Here is a 25,682-nt window from a genome sequence, read left to right as displayed (position 1 = left end):
TGCCATCTGTCGACAAAGCGTCTGACCTCGAGTCTAAATATGTATCACGGGTGTAGGAGTGACGGACGGTGCGAAGCCGTGTTTACTATCGTTTACTACGCTTTCTTGTGCAGCCAGTTACTGTAAAATGTACGCAGGTTCAGATTTTCGAGTTTCATGACCAGTGCTGGACAAGTCTACAAATTGGAACACACACAACTCCAACTGAGCGCAACGTCGCAACTAGTGCGTCTAAACAGGGTGTTTGATGGAAGTATCCTGGCTCGAGCAACAAGCGCACTATGAAAAATAGTCCGTACAAGAGGAAAATATCCTCTTGACGACATTGTTCATCGTTTAGAAGAGTGTTCTAGTGATGAACCTGGCGCCTAAAACGAAAGTAGAAGTCTTGATTAGGGGAGTTGCGGACGAAGAAGCGCTTATAAACAAGAAACTGCCAAAAGAGCTGTTGCTAAGGGTGTTCTCGTACCTTGATGTTGTCTCCCTGTGCTCGTGTGCCCAGGTTTCAAAACTATGGCACGAGCTGGCATTGGATGGGAGCAACTGGCAGAAAATCGACCTCTTCAATTTCCAGACAGACATCGAAGGTCCAGTTGTAGAGAACATTTCGAGGCGTTGTGGTGGATTTCTCAAAAAGCTCAGCTTGCGAGGCTGTCAGAGTGTGGAAGACGACTCGCTCAGAACATTCGCGCTAAGTTGCAACAACATCGAAGATCTTAACCTGAACGGCTGCAAGAAACTGACAGACAGCACATGTCAAAGCCTTGGCAAGTGTTGCCCTAAGCTGACCTCCCTAGATCTGGGTTCATGTTGCCAGATCACAGACTTATCCCTGAAAGCAATCGGGCAGGGATGCCTCAACCTAGAACACTTGAATATTTCGTGGTGCGACCAAGTTACAAAGTACGGCGTTGAAGCTGTAGCGGCTGGATGCCCACGTTTGCGGACTTTCATCAGCAAAGGCTGTCCTCTCGTTAACGATGAGGCCGTTTCGCAGCTTTCCCTCTTCTGCAATAATCTGCAGACCCTGAACTTGCATGAATGCAGTCACATCACTGACAACGCGATCCAGTGCGTGAGCCAGCAATGTCAGCGGCTTCATTTCTTATGTGTGTCGAACTGTTCTCAGCTAACTGATGCGTCCCTGGTAGCCCTGGGTCAGGGCTGCCACGGACTATGCACTCTTGAGGTGGCTGGTTGCACTCAGCTGACGGACAGCGGTTTTCAGGCTCTAGCCCGGACTTGCCACCTTCTCGAGAAGATGGACCTGGAGGAGTGTGTACTCATTACAGACAATACGCTGTTGCACTTGGCCAACGGCTGCCCCCGCCTGCAGCAGTTGAGTCTTTCACACTGCGAGTTGATAACGGATGAAGGAATCCGTCATCTGGGGATGAGCAGCGGAGCCGCCGAAAACCTCATTGTTCTCGAACTCGACAACTGTCCCCTTATCACTGACACTGCACTGGAGCACCTCGTTACCTGTCATAGTCTTCAGCGCATTGAACTCTATGACTGCCAGCTAATAACACGTGCGGGCATTCGTAAACTACGCAGTCAGTTGGGCAGCGATCTTAAGGTGCACGCTTACTTTGCCCCTGTCACGCCCCCTCCCTCGGTCGGTGGTGGGCGACCCCGTTACTGTCGCTGCTGTGTCGTCCTCTGAGGTAATAGCACCTGCCCTCGGCAATAAGTGGGGGTGGCGATAGTGTAAGTGCAGTGGAGAAGAGACACGGCTGCGCTGTCAATTAAATGCCAAAGGATGCTACTTAACGAGCCATCGGAATAGTTAAGTAGACGTGCTAGTGACTGTTTCGAGGAAAAATGACTGCTTAACTATGTAACAGGTGTTCTTGTTGTAGTTCACATAGCTCCTGCAGCACTTTAAAGCACTGCAAACAGGAACACTGTCAGAACCTGATCAACACAACTACTCAGGTTGCCCTTGCACTATAGCACAATTTGCAGGGATTTTACCCATTCCTGCTGGAACCAGCATGTACTGAGAAAATATTACGTACTTGACACCGTGTCTACTGCAATACGAGGCTGCAGTAGAGAGCTTAGCTCCAGATTAGTTCTACCAATACTGTGAACAATTACTCAAGAGACTTTGTCAAGATCTTGCTCTGTACTCTTTTAAGCAAACACTCTGCTGTCTGAGATTAAATATTAAACACAACTTCGCTGGTATATTTAACTGGTACATTACAATGATGGGTGGTATGCTTACTGCTGGTATGCTGCCATGATGTAACAGTGCACATCTGGTGACCACAAATTTAGCTCTGTATTGGCCCATATTGTCATTTCAATAGCTTAGCAGTTTGCCCTGTGTTGGTTGTGCTGTACTTGCATCAAAGTTATGTACAGTAACATGAATCACGTTACTGTACCTTGTGATAAGCTACGTGTTGGACACTCACTGTGTGACAAGATATACGTGAACATAAATAGTTCAGACGTCATGAGAATACTGCGTACCACAGTGAAGTTTACTAGAGCTTGGTGTCACAAGTCATTACTGGCAAATGACCTCATGAGAGGCAAATGCAGGATAAGCCACTAAAAACTATGTTTTCTTTTTCGGGGCCAAGCATTCATAGAGCAACACTGCGGACACACTGACAGAAGTCAGTCATTGGTGATCAGCTCAAGTGGGGACTGCAGCATGTTACGGTGATGTTAGCCCATCTGGTGCATACTACGCCAAACCCAGTGTAATGTGACCACTTTTACTCCTGCTTTTCTTATTTGGATTATCATGTGCACTTTTACACATTTCTGCCAAAAATCGTTTTCATTATTTTCTGTACCTTTGAATGCCAGAGGTACTACAAATTGTTGAAGTTTTGACCAGGGAAGTTGATGATGATGATGACTGGAGTTTTAATGGCACTCGGACAGCTAAGGTCATTGTGAGCAGGAAACAAAAGCAAGTATATTACCAAGACTGGACCTGGTAATGATAACAAAATCGAAAATGTGTACCACTTCCCTACATTAGCTGAAACGGCAACGAAAAGTTATTGCATTCAGACAGTAGCAGTTGCTTCGAGCACACGAGTGAATTCTCTTTTTTGTTTCATGTGCTTTCTGGGACTCTATGTAGCACTACGTAGTAGTCCTGGAAGCCATTCCTTGCTGATAGCCTGCGACAGCATAAAGCATGGGATCGTCGAGTTGCACCCATCACTCTGCTGTCCCAGTTCAACACCACTCTGACACAGACATGAAAAATGAATCTATACAATATTCCACAACCTATATTAAGTCGACACATGCAGGCAGCTTTGTTCTTTCACCTTGACGTGTACTATTTTCGTAGTACCCAGAAGCTGTGACCGCCCATGGGTGCGACTCCGGAAGGGTTGCGGTCTGTGTAGAGTTGCTGCAGTCAGAATTCTGGTAGGGCGCAAAACGAGATGCAAACACCTCTCTGCAGATTTTCTTTCAAGACCAAGGAGGTGTACGATTTCACCGAAACGAAATGGTTTGGGTGCATGTTAGGTACAGCTTTGGACAAAAGTTTACGGAACACGACACTATCGTACTTCTCCGTCACAGCAGCCACCTGGTAGTTATCAGGAAGAGTATGTGTGTCCGCTCCTGTTCGCTACTAGAGTGTCGGTCAAATGGAGAAATGCGACACCCCAGTGTTCGTAAACTTTTGTCCCAACCTGTACACTGCTGCAGTGCTGAAAACTGAAAGTTACGTCCACTTCACAAGAGCCGTTTCATTACAGCAATTTAAAATGTAATGAAAACTAGACTGAAAGGCTTGTATCAGAAATATGGGAGTAATGCAAACTGAAACAGTAATGAAAATGGCACCTTTCCCTGGTCTTAACTATGCACCTGATGTCCATGTTATTCCCATCTCATTTGGGAAGCTCAATGTCTGATTTGTGCTAACATTTTCATACGTACGGTGACATCCAGCTTGATGACCTTGTAACCTCACAATAATATGCTTATGCAATACACCAAGGTTCAAAATTGTGCTTCATGCCAAAGTGCAGTACAATGTACAACGTAATGCCTAAATAGGGTACCATGCTCTCCGCACTGGCAAAGCATCACCTGAAGTGCTTAGCCACGTACCGCGGTAGACGTGAGCCAATAGATGTGGTGTGTGTTACTGAATGGATGGTTCATCACAAGTATGCAGGAAGCTCTGGCAAAGCAGTCAAACCACAAACAGAGGAAAGTACACAAGAAATCTATACTCCGCAAATTGTCACTCGGCATTAAAGGCACTTGTGCGGTATCCAAGTGAATCCCTGCTTCACACGATGCATCATAAGTGGCGTATAACTAGTGTAGCGACATACGTTATTGGCAACTATTGTGGTAATAAAGTTTTTATGAAATTTCTAAGTTCAGATAACTGGAGAGGGGGATTGGGAAAGGACCGTCCACAAACTCTGTCTTCCTTGTCATAACACATTCACTTCGAGAGTGATATTATTTCCCAGCACGAAGGAATGAAAGTGCTTAGATGTGCAATGCTTTCACCCTGAAACTCACGGTTAGAACAAAACGCTATTTTGAGAGCTTGGCTATTGAACAAACAAATGCAGACCTAAGCTCCGCCACTTAATATGCATGTAAACAGTTTTCCTTCTTTTTTTTTTTCCCCATATGGCATCCTGTTTCTCACCATCTTGCACCACCTGCAACACACGTATGTGCAGCTGCCTAAGTAGAACTGACAGTCTTTGTTTTTTGTGTGTCATGCACGTTGGCAGACGGCACAGTCGTCATTCAGTGGAAACTCCTGCAGAAGTTCACAGGAACAAATTAGACCCTCTATGCAAAATAAAGTTGAAATGCATCCATAGGATAAAATCTAATGGCGGGCTGAACAGACCTTATGAGAGTGCACCTATGAAATTCCACATTATGGAGCACAATAGCATTAGCTCCACAACCCCCTGCGGCCTCCTTCGTACAACGTTGATCCCGCAACCACCACTGTAGAACCCTTTTATTTCACGAGCCCTTAATTTTCGCGAATCCAGAAAGTTCGCTAACTTTAAGGGCACGCAAAAATTTCAAAACAGAGAAGGAGGATCTCTAAGAGGTTGAAGAGCTCCCGAAATTTAGTGGTCGCGAATATATCCTCGTTACTCGATTCGCGAAAATTTAAGGCCGTGAAATTAAAGGGTTTTACAGTACTCACTTTCCACTCAGTTAACTAAAGCAGGTCCTGTCCCATAACGAGAGTAAAGGGCCTTATCGGTCACTTGACCAATTTTGCCTAACAAAAAATCACAGCACCACTTCTGACTGGCATTCTCCCAAGCAGCACAACATCTCGGCCCAATATTGGCAATACTTGCAAAATCTTGAGCCAATATAGCCAATATTGGTCCAAGGTGTTGTGCTGCTTGGGCTATGTCCAATTGAGATTTGGGAGACTCGCTGCTACTAGCTATTGGCTCCTGCTCCAGCAGCATCCAGTTATCTACTTAAACTGCTTTTGAAATGCAAGAAGTAAGCCATGGAGGTCAGTAGCATGGCATATCTACATGTCGTCCATTGCTTGGCTTCTGTTGTTATGGGGTTGGTACATTAATGTGACAACATTTTTGCTGGTTGTCAGTAGTACCAGTAGGTAATTAAAGTGAAAGAAAATTTTCTACTGGCCAAGATGGGTTCGCTTCAAGAGCTAGTGTACAACAAGACGCCTTTCAGCTCCTGTCATGTGAACTGATTGGGCGCAATGAAATTGACTGTTGTCTTATACTGATACTTTACTTTAGGTGTGGTAGCTATACCTCACGTAACTAAAAACAAATCCACTGTTGCGGGGGTAAATAAGAGGAACACCCAGTCGCGAGACAGCAAAGACATATTAGAACAATTTACAGTTGTTCAAACTCTAACATGTTGAGCAGTTTTTTTATTACAATTATTTGACACCGTATGCAACAAATGTCACTGATAGGTGCTGTCAGCAGCAGTACCTCTCATGTCAACAGATAACGGGGTCAATGTTGAATGAAAAAGATGTAATAGACAAGCAAGCTGAATGGATACATTACAAGTATCAACGTGTGTCCTTCACCTCATTTTTTCTTGTTCCCTCTTGAGACCACAGTAGTGTCGGCCTTCTTGATATTCCTCAGCTGTTTTTTGGACAACTTCTTAATTTTTGATGTGTTCCTTAACTGAAATAAAACAGGAAAGTGATTTGAAGGAAGTGGTCACATTGTCATTATATTGCTCAGTGTTTCACAGAAGAAATAGTCAAATGTCATTTAAATGTATGGCAAAATACTGTTCGTTTTGTGGTGCAGTTCGGCAGATGATCATTCTGATTGTCCGCTACTCTGCTTGCATAGTCATGAACACTTCGAGAATACTCTCTGCCCCTCCCGAGCCCTGCTGACAAACTACAAGCAACAACAAAAACAATTTTATTTTAAGATGATCAATGGGGAGTTTCATCGGCAGGGGCGATACTCTACCCCATTGCTGGTGATGATGTGGGGAATGAAATAATGAGCCCCTTCACAATAAGGATCAAAGTCCTATGGTGTCCAAAAATGACAAAAGAGCTTTGAGGGCAGAGCGTTGGTGGGCTGCATTTGGCCAGGGACCAAGCAATTTTGAGAAGAATGTGCTCCATGTGCTCTAGAGCACCGCAGTGACAGCATCTGGGAGACTCGACGTGTCTCAAGCGGTAACACCACTGAGCTGTAAAAGCCACATCGAGACGCATTCGATGAATTAATGCAGCGTCTTGACGAGAGATGTTTTGTGGCATGCGGAAAGTGAGCATTGGATCAACTGACAAACTGTATTTCAAAGCATGCACTATTTTGCCACAACGGTGGGAAACTTGGACCACTTACAACTTGTACTATTTCTGCTTTTCTGGAGTTTTCCTCTCGTCTTCTCCTTTTCTCCTCAGACTTCTTCCTTTTTTCCTAAAACAAACGTATAATGGTAAATCAATCAAGCCTTTATTTTTATCTAAGGTGCCTATCAGCATGCAGCCTGGTAAATAGTAAAACAGCATGAAAGGCACATGGTCGTTCAATGTGCAGGCAGTAGGACAACATGTTTTGATTTCTACAACAGTTGTTGGAGGCATTCCAAGGTAACATGCAGGAAAAAGGACACATTGCCAGTACTTACTTCAAGTTCTTTCTTTCTAGCCGCCTCAACTTCGTGTGAAAATTCTAGTAGGGCTTTTCTCTCCGCCCGCTGTTGCATCTTAACCTTCCACGATGTTCTAAGCGGTTTAACCTTCTGCATAGAAGAAAACCTGCGTACAGAAGTCACCATGCAACTGTGAATATCACGTCAAATAGCCTAGACGGGACTGTGTTAGACTGTACCGTGTTTTAGGCGTCTTCCACGGTCGGCCAGACTTTGGTAGCCCTCTTGGAACGTTGAACTCGTCATCTATGTTTTTCTTACTCATGTTACTCAAGATTATTAGCTCATTATAAGAAAGGGTACACAACAGAAACAAGCCACACAGACCACATGGCAAAAACAGCACACCGCTTGTGTTTGGATTGGTTTGGATTCTCTCGATTTCGAGTCGACCCCAGAGTTGGCTCGCTAACCACAAAATCACGGTCATGCACAAAATATATGCAAGATCGCAAGATAAATGCATAATGCTCGCTTGCTTCACTAGCTCGCTTGCTTCCTAGCCATTTTTTCATTGCAAGATGAATGTACAGATTTATGTTCTTTTTCACAAAAATACTTTTGATAGATGTGAGTCGGATTATGTTCCTTGCCTATTTGAACCTTGTTAGCGTGTTAGCGCAGCGGTCAAAGTACGCGCGCACGAGATTCAGCAGATACCGTCTATTTGAGTTCCACCGTCGGTTTATACAGGGTGGGAGAAGATTTCCTGACACATTTCAAAACATTATTAAAAATTGTACATAATAATAATCACAATGCAAATTAGCAGAGTTCGGTAGTTCTGTCAAAAGTTTTATTTGTGCTCGACCTCAATGTTCGACCTTCAATATGATAGGAGTTACAAACTGCAGAAAATCAGAGCCCATGCATTTTAAATCAACGTTCTTACAAACAACGTCGTTTTGAATGGCCACCGTCCTTAGGTTTACTCCCTCTCCGTTTCATGCTGCATAGAGTGGTGGGTGCTGGAGCGCCACTTCCAAAACCGAAACTGATGGGTCGCGTGGTCCAATGCGTGCGGGTCAGTCTGTTCGCCAATGTGCTTTACGGAAACACTATGATTGCGTTGAGGTTAAGCTTACTTCAACGTGATTTAGATATAGGCTGCAAAGGGTGTAAATACATATAGGTTTAGACAAGTTCCGACCGGCGCTTTTGCCTATAGGGATTGCATTTGGATAAATGTTCACTTGGCCAGCAATCAAAGAGATGTTGGTTCGATTCCCACCACCACAGGTATTTTCCCAGCCAGCTTCAACCAGCACCCTCACACGCCCTTAGCCCAAAAATATTACAACATCCCTCGAGATACATGCAAAAAATATAAAAAAAATGACCGAAAAGCAAGCAGACACGGATGCGACACACCCCTACAGCATTCTAACACCCCTCAGGTTGAATATCCTGCGCAGGTTCAGGTCCAGATTTTTTAAATCCCTTTTGAAACAGGGCACCACCGCCATTCTGTGTGGGCTGCATATGGGTATGGCACGGAAGCAAAAGGGTAAAGACAAATTCGGTTCGATCTATACACTTTTTATTAAATAGCTACACCGTCGACCTGTGTTTTTCCAGCACCCCTCGTCCCCAGGACCTGGCACAACTCTTTAAAAAAAAATACGATACGAATACATTTTGTATACCATACCATGCACCCCACTCCTACGAAATCCTGCATAGTCCCGTGCAAATCCTTGCTGCAAACGTCAACAGTTCGCTGCCTTGACGTGCGCCTGAAATCTTCGTTCTTTGAAGCCATATCGAAGTAACATGCTCGTTATGGGCAGTTGACACTGTGGCGCATAGTGAAGTCTGGACGCAGAAGCCCATGGGCTTCTGCGTCCAAGCTCATGTGCACATGAGCCTCTGGACCCCACCATCAGCAGGGATACTATATTAACAAAAGCAGAGCGAAAATTGAAGAGTGGCCACTTTATTGCATCCCGATGGGCAACAGCTTTGTCCGCTACAACAGCAATTGGACATGCCATTCGTACAGTCCATCTTGCGCCACATCACAAGTTTTTATTGAAAGCGCCGCGTGAAGTCAAAATGAACATACATTTGACATGTCACCCACATATGCAACAATTCTGGAACGCGCAGTATAAAAAGCGGTACAAAATATCAACACGAATATATGTAGTACGAAAGTATAGGGGCACGCGAAAGACAGGCGAAGAGAACACAGCCGATGAAACAAGGTGAGAGCTTCTCTGAGAGGGGCTCTCACACCATTACATGACAGTTATTGCACCCTTCTTTATTTACATGGGTAGCGACCCTGTCCTTCCCCTAGCCAAGCGTCCTATAGGTCTCGTTTTCACATTCTTCGCTCATCGCAGAAAAAGTTCCCAAGCGGGGCACCTTCCTGAAGAACTGTTCACAGTTGCATTAACCGCGTTAGTCCTTGTTGACGAGGTTTCTGTAGAGGCTCTGAACGTACGTGAACACACACTTCCAATCGGGCTTCTTCATGAGAACCATGTCCTCCACATCCAGAAGGGGAGCGATGCCAGCTTGCTCGCTGCGTATTCAATAAAGAAGAATAAACGAAATTAAAGGGGCACTAAAGTGCTAAAATTGCTCCGAGCTTTATCTGTTCAGTCTTTCGCGTTTTATGTGCGGACAAAACTGGAAGCGGCGTACTATTGGCCTCTGTCTTCAAATGATTCGTCCAATCATCGCAACAGATCGTTTGAGGAAACCAATAGGACGCAACGGATGAATTCGGGCCGCTTTTGCATTGCTGTCATCTTTCATAGTCCGCGAGGAGAAATACTCGCACTGCAGTGCCCCTTTAAATATACGCGTGCAAACAAACGAAAGCGCTAGTGCGGAAGATTAGATGAGCTTCATCGCGCATATGTGACATATTCTATCACGTTTACTCTAATTTTAGACTGGTTGCAACACTTCCTCCTGAATTACTCGAAATAAATGACAAATAATAATTATGTGCATTCGCGTGAACCTGCATTCAAACTATAGGAGCAAAGGGGAAGAGACTGGTGGAATAACGGCACCACGAATATATTGAAATGCTGAACCTTATCCTGCTCTGGTAACACTTATATTTGTGTGTGTTTTGTTGTTGTTTTTTAGTTTGAATCTGGCTATTTAGTTTGAATTTGTGTTTTTTTTTCTCTCTCTCTCTCTCAACACTCTGGCATGCAATACACAACGAGTGCATGATGTAATGTACCCCTTTACGTTCCAAGTTTGGAGTGCATATAGTATTGACTCCATTAAAAAAAGAGCACTGCAAGCCTGGCCATTTTAATTCTTGTCCGTACTACTATCTGACATTCACCCATCTGCATTAACACGTCCCAGATATTTCCGTAGGTTATTTCTTTTTTCTTTCAAATGCTCTTTTATGAGATAGTGTTTGCCTTCGTTGCAGCCGTAGAATCAAAAAAAAAAAAAAAAAGAACAAGAGGAATCGGGAGGAAAATATGTCACGAGAACCACGTACTCTGCCGTCCTGAACGCAAGGTCGAAGTTGTGCCTGCGGTTCTTTGGGTCCAACTCGTCAAACTCGAAGGCTTCCGGATAGAAGTGATGAATGAGGGCACAGAAGGCCATGCCGTCGTTCCAACTCGTAGAGAAGTTCTGGATGTCTACATTCTAAAAAAAAAAAAAAAAAAAACAACAACAACAAAAAAATGATGAGGAGGAGGACAAGCTATAAAAGACAGCGATATCGTGGACTCACCTGATATCCCCTGGTCTTGTTCTTGCACCAGCTGAGCAACATGTCCTTGATATCGCTGGCACTCCTCATCACACCTCCTCCCCCTGCTCGGAAACTATAATAGGGATCGATGCGTTAATGTCTCTGCCTATTTAATTGTCCCACGGTGCAATGCAGAAAACGACTCACTTCGGAGCAGCTGGTCTACCCTGGTTTGCGGCGGAGTCCATCTGTTGGAACTTGGAGCGCGCGGAGACATTTTTTGCTGGTTCTGTTCCAAAGCATGCGAAGAAAAAGACCGTCGTGTATCTCCCATATCACACACATTTGACCTTTGACCGTTGTTTACTATTTTTGTTGTTTGCAGCAACAAGAAGAAGAAGAAGAAGAAGAAGAAGTGCACTCTTGATGCTGCACGTTTTTATGTTGGAGCAGAGACTAGGAAACTGAATCGATATGTAATTGCTGAATTGAAAAGTTCATTGTAATACAATCGTGACTGATGAGGTATTGAGCAGAAATAACTGGACTTGTAAGTAATTAACACTCGACAGCTATCAACCGATGGATTCGACTGGAAATTCGGTTTCCAGGCACACACAGAAAAATAAAGGTTCTTCGAGAGTTCTTCATAGAGTGCGAGAACCTTTCTCTGAACCTTTCCCATCTTCGAGAACGAACGAATGGATAAGAATCTCCTGGCGTCCTACTCTTGAAGAACCTTTTAAAGGTTCTTGGAACGGAAGATATAGGAAGATACGGGCAGCCGAAGAACTTTAAAAATGTCTTTTTCGAACGGTTATTTTCCTGCGTGCACTCAATCAAAATCATCACGATCTTAAATTTGGGTTCTTGGGCTTTAACTCCTTATGAAAGCTTCAATGCTATATGTACTCATTTTGGTGCGGTAAGTCTTGCGCATGGTTGGAACTGTTAGCTAAATTTCACCTGGGATTATTCACAAATTGATGTAACCCTCTCTGGAACAAACACACCAAGGTGCAAAAAATGGTACGTACATACGAGTTATCTAATAATATACGGGTTATCTAAATTGCGTATAATAACTAAAAATGATGAGCTGCCCTTGCATTGGTAGAATAACCCAGAGAGAATTTTTGTGGGGATATTCTTACATTAATGTTCAATCGTTCGTTTATTTACTTGTATATATACACCACTGAAAGCTGATGCATGGTTGAATAGAAACATAGTTGACTTCTTATAACTGACGGGTGGTGAATATGAACTGTTCAAGGAAAAACAGACGTACACAGGTGGGGCAGTTTGGTGCACTCTGGCTATTTATTGCGTAATTTCTCTTTTCTACCGACCAGCACACCATCGTCCGCATTATACACCGAGGACGAATTTGAATACAGGGTAATGGCAGCAGGGGACAACAAAACCAGAAAAGGCAGAGGGTCGATATTAGCAGCTTGGGTTAGTGCAACAGGCAGCAAAACGTGAACGGGAAGAAAAAGGACATCCATAGGGATCCATCATCCGCGAGATCCCATGGCCTGCAAAAAGGTGGTTACAAAAATATATGTGCTGCAAATTAAACACGTTACTCACCAGTAGTTCGCATGGAAGGAGGAGTTAAGAGGAATTAAGATTTTTGTATCGGAACCATTAACGGTAGCCGCGTTGAAGTTTACACAAAATAAATTCCTTCTCACCACGTTTTCTTTTGATTATATAACCGCCGACTATTACGTAATCGCTAGTTAATAATTAATTATATTATGCCCCCATTCATGCCATACAGCAGCTCATTTGAGACAAGAAACGGAAGACTCTGTTGCCATCCTGCCGCCAAGTTCCCGGTTGACACGTTATTTTTACAAAAATATTCATAAATAATAATTACAACAACAAAAAAATTATGCGCTAAATCTGGCCAACTGTAACCCATTGTTTCCAGCCTGTCGAGATCATTATCTATGTAGACGTGAGCAAATTGTGGATAGCGTTTCTATATCGGCGTCGTGATTGGCCTATCTGGCACCAGCACGCTGTTGAGGGCGCACGTTTGCAATGCCCCCCTTGAAGCCTGTTGTGCAGCTGAACGGGTTCTCTTGTCTCGCATCTTCAGGTACTGCAAACAAGAGGGCGCAGCGACATCAGTGATATAGCAGTGAGTGATAGTATGTAAATTGATTCACATTAGCCATTCGTGAATGTATGCTCCTAAAGCGAACTTCACCGCATAGCACACCGAAGGCCAAACATTAGACAGAGTGATGCCGGTTATCTTATCACTCCAGATTTGTGGAAGGCGGGTAGCGTACGCCTTTCCAACAAATCAGGGGAGAGAACGATGGTTGGCTAGAAGCGTTTTACGTGGTGAAGTATCCAGTGGCGGATCGAGGAGGGGGGGGGGGGGGCGATCTCCCCTCCCGCACAATAGGTTAAACATTAGTCTTCCCCCTCCACCTTTTTTGATACGCGCTTCGACAAAGAAACCGCCCCCCCCCCTCCCCCAAGGTGAGGGTCTGCATCCGCCGCTGGAAGAACACTCTTAGAAATGAACTTCACCGCATAGCACGCTCCAAGCCAACCATAATCTCGAATGATATCGTTATCTGCCCTGATTTGTTGAAAATGGGAGGGGTGCGCCTTTTTTTGTGACACTTATGCTGTTCATAATTGTCACGAAAACGGCGTACGCCTCCCGTTTTCAACAAATCAGAGCAGATAACAATATCATTCGAGATGATGATTGGCTAGGAGCGTGCTATGCGGTGAAGTTCATTTCCAAGAGTGTATCACAAAGAAAGCATTTGCGCTAACTACACTCATACAACAGAACTTCAGCGCATAGCACGCTCTTAGCCAACCACCATCCCGAATGACATCGCTCCGCCCCCTGATTGGTTGAAAATGGGAGGCGTACGCCTTTTTAGGACACTCATACAGTTATGTTAATTGTCACAAAAACGCGTACGCCCCGCGCTTTCTACAAATCAGGTGTGATAACGGTATCGTTCTGTGCAATTAATTTTAGTCCTTTTGAATAGATCCATTGCCTTTGGGTTTAACTGCTACAACCATTAGCTCGTTTAGGGACTATTTGCAGTGCTGAGGAGTGAATTTTAGGGCCAGGGAGGTAGAAGCTGTAGTTACTCCTCAATTTACTCTCTCTCTCTTTCTCTCCTTCCCCATTCTGCTACCGTGACTGCACAACGTTTATTCCACATCTCTATTTATGAGCGCTAAAATAATCACCTGCAAGGTTCCGGTACTCCTCGAGGCAAACGGACTTGGGTCCAGCATCCCCCGAACGAGCAGCTACGGCGTAGGCAGCCAGAGTACGTCGCTTTCTCTCCTCCGCTTCCCGTTGTCGGGCGCGGATGCCCCTCTCCATGGGGTCCAGGTCGTCCTCCCACATGGCCTGCGATGTTGTCACGGGGGTCCCCGGCGGAGTGGCGGACACTGGACGTGCCCCGCGGCGGACACAGCGGGAGAAGCCGTCGCGTTATACACACATGCTCAGCGGAGGTAGAGGTACACCCACACAAGGTAGAATAATCCGTCAAGCCCAGATTTGTCTTTTTCTCTCTCTCTCTCTTTAAAATCAGAATAATGATATCTAATGCAGAATAGCGTCCATTGCGGGTGCGTTTGGGTGGGATGTTACGACTATAGGGATGTGCCAATCGAATCCTCGAATCCTAGGCACGGATTCCAAATTCGGGAATCCGAATATCCCTGTGTCCAAAACGGCGAATCGGATCTTTTGAACCGACCGACCACGTTTGTTTGTTTCTTTTTCAAATTGGCGCCTCCGGAGTCCGCGAGCCTCATTGACCGACGGATGTTCTCTTGTTTCTTTGTTTACATTGCTCTAGACTGAAAAAGTTCAGGCAGGAACTGTTACATTACAAGTTTAAAAGTAGCATGGTTTTGTTTTTGGTAGTTGCTTAGTTTTATGGAAACAATTCAGACTCGGGAGCTTGTGTATTTCATGTAGTCGATGAATTACGTTTAAGAAGAATTATACGGGTATATTTTCTTCTTAAACTGCACTATTATTTAATTTGTCTTTCATTAAAGAAATGTATCAAATTCTGCTTCAAAACACTTTTCAGTGGAGTTTTTTTCTTTCTTTTTTTCTGACCCTTTAAGTTCTAAGCTTCAGTGTTGCTTTTTGTATTGTGCTACATTTCATATCGGACTTGACCTCCCCTGTTTCACCGGGATTCAACTCTTTCTAAAGAAAGGATTCGAAAGATTCGAGATTCGTAAGATTCGTGGATTCGCAGAACCTTCCTTGGATTCGGATTCGGATTGGGATTCGTAACATTCTGGATTCGTCCCATCTTCAGTTACGACACTTTCAGCTGTTGTTATTATTATAGAACTTTGAAAATACGCCGTTGATAACTGCAAATTAGTTGTATCTCTTGTATCTGTAAATCTCTTGTAACTGTAAATCTTGTTGTATATCTAATATGCGTGATGTGCTATCCATCTGTAAGTCCCCAAGGAGAAAAAATAAATAAATAAAAAGCTTGAGACGTCAATGAACTACATCTTTGAGGAATGTGCGCCAAATTTGTCCTGCATCTTAGACACACGAGACGAGAATATTACGCGTGGTCACTAAATTGTTTGCATAGAAGAATCAATGCTACTGCTCTAAGATACACGGTTTGAAAAGACGGAGGCGGTAGTTATTTTTAGAAGGGGACGCCAAGGCACGGTTTACTCTTATCTTGTTGGAACGAGCACAAGGAAATTCAGATGTGCAGGTTTCAGGTCATCATCTATGCTGGACATTGCACGTCTTATAGTGCGACACGATAGGTGCTCTCTGTGGAAAGTATGCGCAAGTTATTGAAATCTCCAACTTCTAGCCTTGCATATCGCCCCCATTTGTGTCGCGTATTGACGTATGATGATTGCGGCATCAATTAATCGTAACAAGTTTAGATAAATTCGTCCTACATGTCTTCCTCGAGTATTTGTCAAGGCAGGTTAGCTTCTGTAAACCATTTTTTTATATTGCTGTAACATGGCAAAATATTGACTAGAGGACGGTAAGACTTTCATTAATTAATGGGTTTATGTAACTTCGAATATTTCTTAAGCTCCATTTGCGAGTTGCGACGGAAGCCGCCAATGTTGATTCCTGTAAAGCGTGCTTTCCCTTTAGTATTGGTGCGCCGCGGTGAAAACTACTTTACAAAGACGCGCGGAACAGCGCGGTCGTCTGCGAATTGGATAGCAGACGACACAACCCAAGGTTCATTTTTCACCGCTATCTAACACTCACTGACACTATCTTCATTATTTGGGCGCAGACAGATGTTCTACATTGTGATGGGCTTCATCATGCATGTGGAGAGAGTGGCAATGTGGCATGCAGACAGGAAATCAGAAGCCAGTCCATGCGCATGGAAAGGACATAAAGGCTTGCAGCAAAGGCCTTTCGACAGAAGCGGGGTCTAGGGTTCGTGAAGGGTTTCTGTTTTTAAATCTGGAGGGCGCTCACTGTAAAGCTGGTAAGACTGATGTCCATTCAGGCCCAGAGTTACAACGTTCTCTCTCTCTTTCTTTGTTTTTAGAGTTTGTTGCTCATGTTGGATCGTTTCCTCTTGGGTGTGCAAGTTGGACTATAAGCCAGCAACAGTGCGGTTTACCCGTTGTTCTATACTGACACGTTTTATTGTCGCGTTGAATGAATTTGATACTTGTGATCGTCAGCATCCAGAAATAAGCGGGACATTCTTAGGCACCCTGCTTCGCACCTTGTCAAACAACGCGCGTGCTCTCTGACGTAATGCGTGCGTAAGAACATTACCTTTCACAATCTTTGGAACACCGCCAGACATGGAAAATGTAGAGCTTCCAGTTGCTGCACCAGTGGGTTTCGGTGGTTCGTAGTTTGACACTGAAATTGAAATTGATTTCAACTGACTTTCTTTTACTGCCATATAGGTCGAGTGAGAAGCTCACGGTACTTTCACGAATATTTTATGTTACTTTCGCCCTTCTGCTCACATTTTTTTGTCCTTTTCAAACTTTTTGTTTTTGGAATGAAATAATAAGTATGACAGGCCCTTAATTGTTTACCGTCGGCTCTCTTGAAAGACTCAAAGTCGACGACCTTCGCACCAGCAGGACCAGTCTTGGCTGCCGCGTCATAAGCGGCCAGTATCCGTTTCTTCCGAAGATCGGCTTCCCTCTGTCGCTGTTGAATGGCGTCTTCCACGAGGTCAATTTTCTGTTCGCCCTCTTGATCTTGGCTAGGCATTTCTGAAATTAATATAAATGATTAAGAACATAACCCAAATAAAAAAGAAACAAAGGCCTTTTTTCTTCTTCTTCTCCTTCTTCTGCTTCTTCTTCAGACCTCACTAAATCAGACTTGCTCAATGCCTTTTCTCATTCTTTCACACGTAGACACACAAAGTCAGCCAATCGCAGAAGCCAGCCATGATGACAGCCAATCGCCGCAGACGATTTTAAAACACAGGCTTTTCTGTGGCTACCAGTGGATCGTTTTCATAGCTACGGCCGCTGAAAGCACGGTTGCGATTGGCTTGCTCTTAATTGTTACGTCACGTCGCTCAAGCGATCAGGCTTTGTAGTGTTGACTAAATGCAGACGACACATGGGAAAGCAACGCCCTCCCACGAATAAGAATAGAACTGAAGATGACGAGGACAGTTATACGTACTCTTGATACCACCTGCGGGTCCTGACTTGGCCATCTGGTCGTACATTGCTAGAGTGCGTTGCTTGTGCTCTGCTGCTTCTTGCTGTCGCTGCCTGATGGTGTTCTCACGATCTTCTTCGCGCCGTCGGACCATTTCTTCGCGTTTGGCTGCAAAGAACTTTCACGTTACCCCATGGGCACATTGGACACCATGGTGTCAAATACATTTCTCAAAACTAGAAACCAGCTTCCGCGTCACATAGAGTAACACCCTTTTGGGATAATACAGTCCGTAGTGGCCATCCGTTGTGGTTATCTGCTAAACGAACAGGAGAAGTCTCGAGAACTTGCCTCTAGCCACGGCCTTCACTTCTTGTAGTCTGGAACGCACTACTTTCCGTTCCTCAAAGTCCTCCGTAGAGTCAAGCTGCGTAGAATATTACGGGATGACCTATGGCCACCGAAAACTGTCTCAGAAATACTTACGATTTCCATGAGCTTCATTTCGTCTTCGAGAGCGTCGAGGTTGATGCCTCTCACGACTCTTGGTCCTTGACTGCCCATAGCTTCCTTCTATAAAAATTAAATATCCGGGCATTACTGCGTGAACACGCGTCGTCTGCTAGGATGGACCATGCAGCACTGTACACACTCATAGAAGAAAAATAGTAAACTGTGGAGCCATTGCAGTTTTTAGTCCCCTACAGATTGCAATTACTCCCCATGCAGAGACCTCAGACCCTGAAATTTACCCACCAGCACCGCAAGAATATCCCTAAGCTTTGCATTAAACTTCCCTGCATTTAATTCCGAAGGGCACGAAGGGTTGTGGCAGTGCATCTTGTCCTCAAAAGGACTGAAGCTACTTTTTCTTTTTCTTTTTTTATGTTGTTGTTGTTGTTGTTGTTGCTTGTCGAAATATTCGGCACCGGCTTGCTTGGCCACTGGTCATCATCTGTTTCGGAAAGCAGCTAGTTATCCGCAAAGTTGGCTGTTCTATGGCGACTGTGTGTCAACTATATATGATATATGGGATTCGCGCTTTCCCATACCTGCACTTCAAGATAGAAGGGGTAACTTTAATCCTTTTGGGGGCCGGATTAGATGCATTGCCAGTACCATAGATACCACTCGGAACTGCGCGGAAAGCACGTCATTTTATGCGTGCATTGCCATCAAGTAGGAGAATTTAGGCTTCGAATTTCATAGTAAGGGAGCTGACACGGGGAGTAATTGCAATCTATATGATCTGAGAAGCAATTGCTCCCCAATTTATTCGTTTTTCTCTGCGTGTGGTATATATGCTTAGCATGTTCATTTCTAGTCAATCTGTACTCGTCTTTCACTAGTCACGATTGCTTCAAATGGCCGTTTCAGTATCAAGTCATGTTACGTCAATGATGATCATCATCAAAGCTGTCCCGTGCTAGGAAACAGAGCACAATCGTTTCCAGACAGTGTTGGCCCAATTCTGTATATTTCTCAAGCGCATATACGCAAGCAACGTGTTCGGAAAGTGTCTGCCAGTTCGAGTGGTTCCTCCCTCGCTTGGACCGGGGCCAGGTGGCCAAATACGGATCCCTCCCTGCGCACGGCCCGCGGCTCAACTGTACAGCGGCGGGTATTTCGACGCTTGCTTGTATATATCTGTGCAGCGGTCTAGTTAGCCAGCGGAGCTTCTCGCTGTCAGTGGTTCTGCTGCCAGGTTACTTCGACGCGCTGTCCTAGAAATAGGATAGAGCTTCTTCTTCTTCTTCTTCTTTTTTTTAAGTCTTTATGACCATGACCGTATTTTTTCTCAAATGTAGACAGTGTTTATCGGCTAATATGAGGCTTTGCTTGTTTGTTTGTTTGTTTCCTTGCAAAAAATTGATTATTTTGAGTTGCGCAACTGGAAGAGGATGACAACGATTCGACACCGTATTTAAAAACAAAACGCAGAAGGCCGGTGGTACAGTCTAAAATTGGCACTCGGCAGAGTGTGTTGGAGAAGATGCAGGCGTAACTTCAGAAGCAGCAGAACACTTGCAGCGTGCACCTTACCAGGCGGAAAGGCACCTCGCAAAGGGAGTCTGTAGCATATATGTACCATAGCAAAGACGTGATATGGAATCAATAGGAACGAAACTTTGTTGTAATTTGTCATCCACGTCATCATGTGGCATAGTCAGAAATATATTTCGAGACGGGTCCTACGGGAACTTGACATGAGGGAGAGGGTTTCACCCTAGTTTGCCCTCTCCCAAATGCAATGCCAAAGAGAATATTTCGGGGGAGTGGGGGAGGTTGAGGCCCTGAAGCCCCCCTCTGGTTCCGCCGCTGCATGTCATTATTTTGAAGATGACACTGATCTTCGTAACTCTCAGCAAAGGCTGGCCAATAGAGCTCTACCCAAGAAACGTCATTATGACGTTGGTGGACAGACTGACCCCGAAACAAATCGGAAGGGGAGGGCTGGGTTCCACAAATGGGCACTTGTTCGCTGCCACCTACTGAAAGAAAAGTAGGACCGAAGGTCGCGTCCCTTTCAGGGACCATATCGTAATCCCCTCAAGGCCGTGACTTTCGGGCGCGACCTTGTTCGCCCCTATAACTTCCAGCGTAGTTCAACTCTACCAAATTGGTGGCGCTGTCTAACACTATGACGTCATTTGTTTACAAACAGGGAGAGGTCTATGGTTGGCGCACAGCGTGCTTATGCGATGAGGTTCTGCTTTTAGAGTGTAACATACATGTATGTTACATGGAGCAGTGGCATCCTGTTCTGATACTTATTTCGTGTGAACGAACATACGACGTCTTCATATCTCTTCATATCTTCAGTCTCCTGATTTGTCCAAAACGGGATATGGGTCGCAATGGGCCGCAATGGGATATGACAATGCACACCTATCATGAAACAAAGATTCACCAGCTCGCATGGCTCAGGGGGTAGCGTACTGGCCATGTCACGTCGGAGGTACACGGGTTCGAATCCCACACTCTTAAAAATGAACTTCACCGCATAGCACACTCCTAGCAAAGCATCATCTCGAATGATATCGTTATCTGCCCTGATTTGTTGAAAACGGAAGGCGAACGCCTTTTTATGACACTTATGCTGTTCCTAATTGTCACAAAAATGCCCCCCGCAAGCCTCCCGTTTTCAACAAATCAGTTCATGCAGATAACGGTATCATTCGAGATGATGCTTGGCTAGGAGCGTGCCATACGGTGAAGCTCATTTCTAAGAGTGTAGGCATGACGGTATATATACACTCTTAAAAATGAACTTCACCACATAGCACGCTCCTGGTCAACCATCATCCCGAATGACAACGTTGTCGCCCCTGATTTGTTGAAAACGGGAGGCGGAGCCTGCGTTGTGCCATCATGTACGGGCGAGACAACAAATCAGGGGCGAGAACGTTGTCATTCCGGGTGATGGTTGGCTAGGAGCGTGCTATGTGGTGGAGTTCATTTTTAAGCGTGTAGGAGCGTGTTATGTGGCAAAGTTTAACGTCGAAAAGTGCACGTGGGAAAGCCCTTACACACTGACAACAGAGCTTCACAGAACAACACGCTGAGGCGGGCCAACCATCATCCGGAATGTCGTGTACGCCTTTTAGTGACAACTATGCACTCACGTTGTCACAAAAAGGTGTACGCCCTGCGCTTTCCGCAAACCAAGAGTGATACAAGTACCACACTGCAGAATGGTTGGCCCTCAGCGTGCTATGTAGTTAAGTTGTGTTTTAAGAGGCGTTCTCCCTGGGTTTTCCTCAGACGCTTAGGACAAATGCCGGCACAGTTCCGAAGTCGGCCCAGGACACACGATTCCCGCCTGCGATAGTGGTAACGTTGCCCGCCTGAGTGTGGCCGACTACGGCAAGAAGTTTCATGATCACCATCACCATGCACCATCAGCATCAGTTTTAAGAGTGCACGCTTGCAGGCACATGTTCAATACCCATTGGTTTGAATGATAATTAAAGACTGCTTCTGTGACAGGTGTATTATGTGGCCAAGCTCGGGTTTCAACATTCAAAACATTCTAAAAGCAGAAGGTAAGGTAAGGTAGTAGATATATTGGAGTATATATATATATATATATAGATTTACATGTAAAGCAGAACTTCACAGCGCGCTGGGGACCAACCATTGCTCAGAATCATACCGTTGTTGCTCCTGACTCCTGTAGATCACGGGGGGCAGTGGCGTATCGAGGATTTTTCTGAGCAGAGGTCCAGGCATGGACAGCATGCTATGCACGCGTCATGGCCAACTATGGCGAACTATGGCCAATTAAACACTATATGTGAAGACAGAGCTCAGACAGAGCTCAGACAGGGCTCAGGACATTTGGACGGTCCCCCGGTCCGCCCCTGACGGGGAGTACGCTTTTCTGTGACACTTAACATAACTGCACAAGTACGACTAAACGGCATCTTCAACGAATCAGGAGAACTATGTCATTCGGCTGGATTCGTGTTATGCGGCGAAGCTCTTGTATCTTTCACTATTTCGCATGTCGTGTCGCAAGTGACATTAAAAGACAATGGCCGCTCGCAAGATTAAGGATAACCGCGACAATGAACCGGCGGTAACGGCAACTGTCTTACGCGCTACAACAATGAGCATTTGCCGTTCTTAATGGCAGCCAAGGGGATTTAAAAAGGCTCACACAGAATAGATGCAGGAGACAAAATAAGGGCGGTATTTTTGGACGCGTCTCGTTGGCACACCTTCAACTGCCCGTCACATCTATGCTCTACATCTGGTGTTTGTAATCTCTGTTGCACAACAACAGCTTTGTCGGCGAGACACAAGCCACACGACAGAGCGATAAATAACTGCGCCAGGTCCCCGATAGAGTCACCGTTAGGATCACGAATCACTCGTGGTTTGTTGAAAGCGCGAGGGGTACGCCTTTTTGCGACAATAACGTAAGTGTCACAAAAAGGCGTACGCCTCCAATTTCCAACAAGTCACGAAAGACAACGATATCATTTGGGTTGAGGGCTTTATCGACCAACTCCACGTCCCCAGTTTGGTCTTCCGGGCGTTGGGCGCGTGTTCTCTAGCTTGTCCCGTTTCTGCATCACAGTTTGGAGTGTGTGTGTGTGTGGGGGGGGGGGGGGGAAGGGGGGTAGGACAAGAGACAAGATCTACGTCCCCCCCACACTTTTAAAACAGAACTTCACCGCATAGGTAAGTGGTGGTGGTACTATACTGCCGAAAGAGCTCGCCGCGTTGTCGGCCTCCCAGAGGTGGGCAACTGTTGTGTCCGCTCAGCCAGACATCCCATTCCAGAATCCTTTATTGATAGCGATCATCATGGTGCTTCATGGTGCTCCCTCGCGCTATCGGCTCTGCGGGACACCACAGCAACGTCACGACGAACGCTTTGGGGGAACTTCCCCGCATAACATCACCCCCAACCATCTTCACAGCCAACCATTATCCCGAACGACACCGTTATCTCCCGCGATTTGTTGAAAACGGGAGACGTACGCCTTTTTGTGACACTCATGTGATCGCGTTAATTGTCACAAAAAGCCGCACGCCCCGCGCTCTCCACAAATCAAGAGTGATAAAGCGCGCAATGGTTGGCCTTCAGTGTGTTATGTGGTGAAGTTCTCTTTTAATGTTGCCCACCTCTGCGTCGCCGACAACGGCGGGCTCTTTCAGCAGTATACCACCACACTCTTAAAAATGAACCTCACCGCATAGCACGCTCCTAGCCAACCATCATGTCGAATGATATCGTTATCTTCCCTGATTTGTTGAAAACGGGATGCGTACGCCTTTTTTGTGACACTTATGCTGTTCATAATTGTCACAGGAAAGGCGTACGCCTCCCATTTTCAACAAATCAGGGCAGATAACGATATCATTCGCGATGATGGTTGGCTAGGAGCTTGCAATGCGGTGAAGTTCATTTTTAAGAGTGCACCACGGAGAAACGGTGTGTCTGCGGGAAAAAACTGGGAGGAACAGGGTATGCCATCGGGAGGTGGTCCGAGTGTCTCGTGTGTGGATCACTATTGGGAATGAGGCATCAAACTGTCGGTTCCTATACATCTACACTCTAAAAACAGAACTTCACCGCATAGCACGCTGCGCGCCAACCATTGTCACGAATGATAGTGTTATCGCTGGTGATTGGAAGACAGAGGGGGGGGGGGGGGGGCGTACGCCTTTTGTGGCAATTTTAAAATATCGAAATTGCCACAAAAAGGCGAACGCCCCCCAGGATCTTCGAATCAGAAGCGATAACCCTATCATTCGTGGAAATGGTTGGCGCACAGCGTGCTATGCGGTGGAGTTATGTTTTTAGAGTGTACGCGTGATAAGGAGTGTAAAATCGTTAAAAAATAAAGTGTAACTTGTAAAAGTGTAAAATTGGGAGTGTGAAACCGTGACAGGATCGCCCAAGAGGAACACTAGCTGGAAAAAAAAATCAGAAAAGTGGGTTCCCACGAGCCCATCCCGTTTATACTGCACTCTAAGGGGAAAAGAAAGAGAGTAACCAGTTGCCAGCCATTAGTCCCTCTCGGGACTAAACGCAGGGACGTTTATTCGAATTTTGAGACTATTTGAAGAGCTGGAGAGTAAATTTTGGGAGGACTAAGATGGGGAGTAATTGAGCTGTAACTTCTTCCCAGTTTACTTCCTTAGGGTGTGTATGGGAAAGCGCTTTTTTCTCGAGCCGGCGCCATTGTCGCACTTTTTGTAACCTCAGAACAACAGAGAAAACTCACAGCTGCCAGTGTTTCTTATTTTTATTTTTAATTTGGCGGCACAACAAATACCACCGAGTGTAACACGTTTCCTAATGCGCATTGCATTCGTTACGTGTGCAGACGAATGCGTTTCAAATCCCGAAATATATATATACGAGCAAACGGACAATCCTGACCCGTTAAATATACAGACACCTTACCTCGTGATTTTTGCAATCCGAGTGCAGTTCAGTCGACCGTTATCCGCGGGGTGCTGGAAACGCCAAACTGCGACAGAGACACCAGCGACGACTGAGCCAAGGGCTGGAGGCGAGAGGCTCCTTGTTCTGCGGCAACACCGATATAACGGGAGCAGGGCGCGTGACGTGATGTGAAGGCTAAAAATATGACAAACAGGGAGCTCCCTCGACGACCCACCCACCCACACAGAGTGCAACCTGTGGCTCCGTTCGGCATCTTTTGCCTGACGCGCAAAAATGCTACGACTCTGTAGAACTTGAAGATATAGACCAAACGCCAGGACCCCAGCATTTTTTTTTTTTTTTTTTCATATATAGGGTATAGGGCAAAGAGTTTCCAGGAGGGGACAAGGCGTACAACCAATGGACACTAGTCAGTAGAATAGCGACAGTCGAATCCCTTGAATATGCACAGGATCCCTTGGGTAAGGTCCAGAGTAATGATGACGGCGTATGGGAGTCTGAGTATAAATCGTGACGACTTCCGATAGTATAAGAGTGCACAATTTCCACAGGTGGCCTCTGAGCTCCAGAGGGGTCACCCCCCTGTCCTCATCTCGGAACCAGGTCAAGAGATATGTTGCGCAAGAACATGCAGGACGTGTAGGTTTGCTTGGAACACGAAAAAAAAAAATATATATATATATATATATAAAAGAAAGGCAAGCTTTTCCGTCTCTCTTCTCTTTTGAGGTTTTTCGTCATGTTTCAGGAGGCATGTTTTGTTAATACAAGAATCTTTGAAACGCGGGACGACCCATTTTAGAGCGCGTTCATAAAGTCGAGATGATAGATCTCATAACTACCCATTCCGCACTCCCCTTTTGAACCACTGTGGAGGCGTCTGGGCGGACTAGGCTGACTGAACTATAGTGAACGGACGTGATCATGGGCGTTCTCAATACTTTTTTCAGGAGGGGGGGATAAGCGTGTACCCCCCTCTTTTTCTGGAGGCGGACGTTGCCGACTGTACTGGGGTTCAGAGGTTCCTATTACAACATCAGAATAATCATTACAACTTATGAGTAAAGAGCACACTATTTTCACAAGCGACCTTGGAGCTCCAGCAGGGGGGGCACGCCCCCCCCCCCCCCGTTACACCCTCTCGGTGCGCCCATGGACGTGACCGAGCTTTGCCTAACCGACTGATGCCTAAGGTCTTGCCCCTTTGCCTGGCT

The 25,682-nt window shown here is 45.5% G+C and overlaps 3 protein-coding genes across 4 annotated transcripts; 1 reads left to right on the top strand and 2 right to left on the bottom strand.

Annotated features, from left to right (window-relative positions):
- Nucleotides 1-12: 12 nt before the first annotated feature.
- Nucleotides 13-2,182, top strand: LOC135371126 (F-box/LRR-repeat protein 2-like). The gene has a single exon (XM_064605151.1). It carries the CDS (start codon nucleotides 356-358, stop codon nucleotides 1,664-1,666), a length of 1,311 nt encoding a protein of 436 aa, XP_064461221.1. The 5' UTR covers nucleotides 13-355; the 3' UTR covers nucleotides 1,667-2,182.
- A 3,711-nt stretch (nucleotides 2,183-5,893) lies between these two features.
- On the bottom strand, nucleotides 5,894-7,543 carry LOC135371127 (coiled-coil domain-containing protein 86-like). The gene is made up of 4 exons (XM_064605152.1): nucleotides 7,353-7,543; nucleotides 7,150-7,279; nucleotides 6,864-6,938; nucleotides 5,894-6,176 (listed from the first exon to the last, which is right to left on the bottom strand). The coding sequence occupies exons 1-4, from the start codon at nucleotides 7,436-7,438 to the stop codon at nucleotides 6,075-6,077; spliced, it is 393 nt and encodes a 130-aa protein (XP_064461222.1). The 5' UTR covers nucleotides 7,439-7,543; the 3' UTR covers nucleotides 5,894-6,074.
- A 1,545-nt stretch (nucleotides 7,544-9,088) lies between these two features.
- Nucleotides 9,089-24,604, bottom strand: LOC135371123 (smoothelin-like). 2 transcript variants are annotated; one of them, XM_064605140.1, is made up of 10 exons: nucleotides 24,466-24,604; nucleotides 18,027-18,113; nucleotides 17,892-17,967; nucleotides 17,562-17,708; nucleotides 16,955-17,137; nucleotides 16,683-16,772; nucleotides 11,063-11,144; nucleotides 10,895-10,988; nucleotides 10,655-10,806; nucleotides 9,089-9,703 (listed from the first exon to the last, which is right to left on the bottom strand). In XM_064605140.1, exons 2-10 carry the CDS (start codon nucleotides 18,102-18,104, stop codon nucleotides 9,580-9,582), a joined length of 1,026 nt encoding a protein of 341 aa, XP_064461210.1. In that variant the 5' UTR covers nucleotides 18,105-18,113; nucleotides 24,466-24,604; the 3' UTR covers nucleotides 9,089-9,579. The 2 variants fall into 2 exon arrangements, with proteins under 2 accessions (XP_064461210.1, XP_064461211.1); XM_064605141.1 differs by lacking the exons at nucleotides 9,089-9,703; nucleotides 10,655-10,806; nucleotides 10,895-10,988; nucleotides 11,063-11,144 and adding exons at nucleotides 12,156-12,974; nucleotides 14,105-14,311 and having other exon boundaries at nucleotides 24,466-24,601.
- Nucleotides 24,605-25,682: the final 1,078 nt, after the last annotated feature.

Source organism: Ornithodoros turicata, chromosome 10, assembly GCF_037126465.1.
Source record: "Ornithodoros turicata isolate Travis chromosome 10, ASM3712646v1, whole genome shotgun sequence".
NCBI classification, from domain to species: Eukaryota; Metazoa; Arthropoda; class Arachnida; order Ixodida; family Argasidae; genus Ornithodoros; species Ornithodoros turicata.
The sequence above is the reverse complement of the archived record's forward strand: the minus strand, read 5'-3'. Positions and strand labels throughout refer to the sequence as shown.

Coding starts and splice junctions, on each gene's coding strand:
- LOC135371126 (XM_064605151.1), top strand. CDS start 356: ATGAACCTGGCGCCTAAAACGAAAGTAGAAGTCTTGATTAGGGGAGTT.
- LOC135371127 (XM_064605152.1), bottom strand. CDS start 7,438: ATGAGTAAGAAAAACATAGATGACGAGTTCAACGTTCCAAGAGGGCTA. Junction 7,280..7,352: donor TGGAAGACGCCTAAAACACG/GTACAGTCTAAC, acceptor TTCTGTACGCAG/GTTTTCTTCTATGCAGAAGG. Junction 6,177..6,863: donor AAGCAGAAATAGTACAAGTT/GTAAGTGGTCCA, acceptor GTTTTATTTCAG/TTAAGGAACACATCAAAAAT.
- LOC135371123 (XM_064605140.1), bottom strand. CDS start 18,104: ATGGGCAGTCAAGGACCAAGAGTCGTGAGAGGCATCAACCTCGACGCT. Junction 16,773..16,954: donor GTCTTTCAAGAGAGCCGACG/GTAAACAATTAA, acceptor TTTCAATTTCAG/TGTCAAACTACGAACCACCG. Junction 10,989..11,062: donor GGTAGACCAGCTGCTCCGAA/GTGAGTCGTTTT, acceptor TCCCTATTATAG/TTTCCGAGCAGGGGGAGGAG.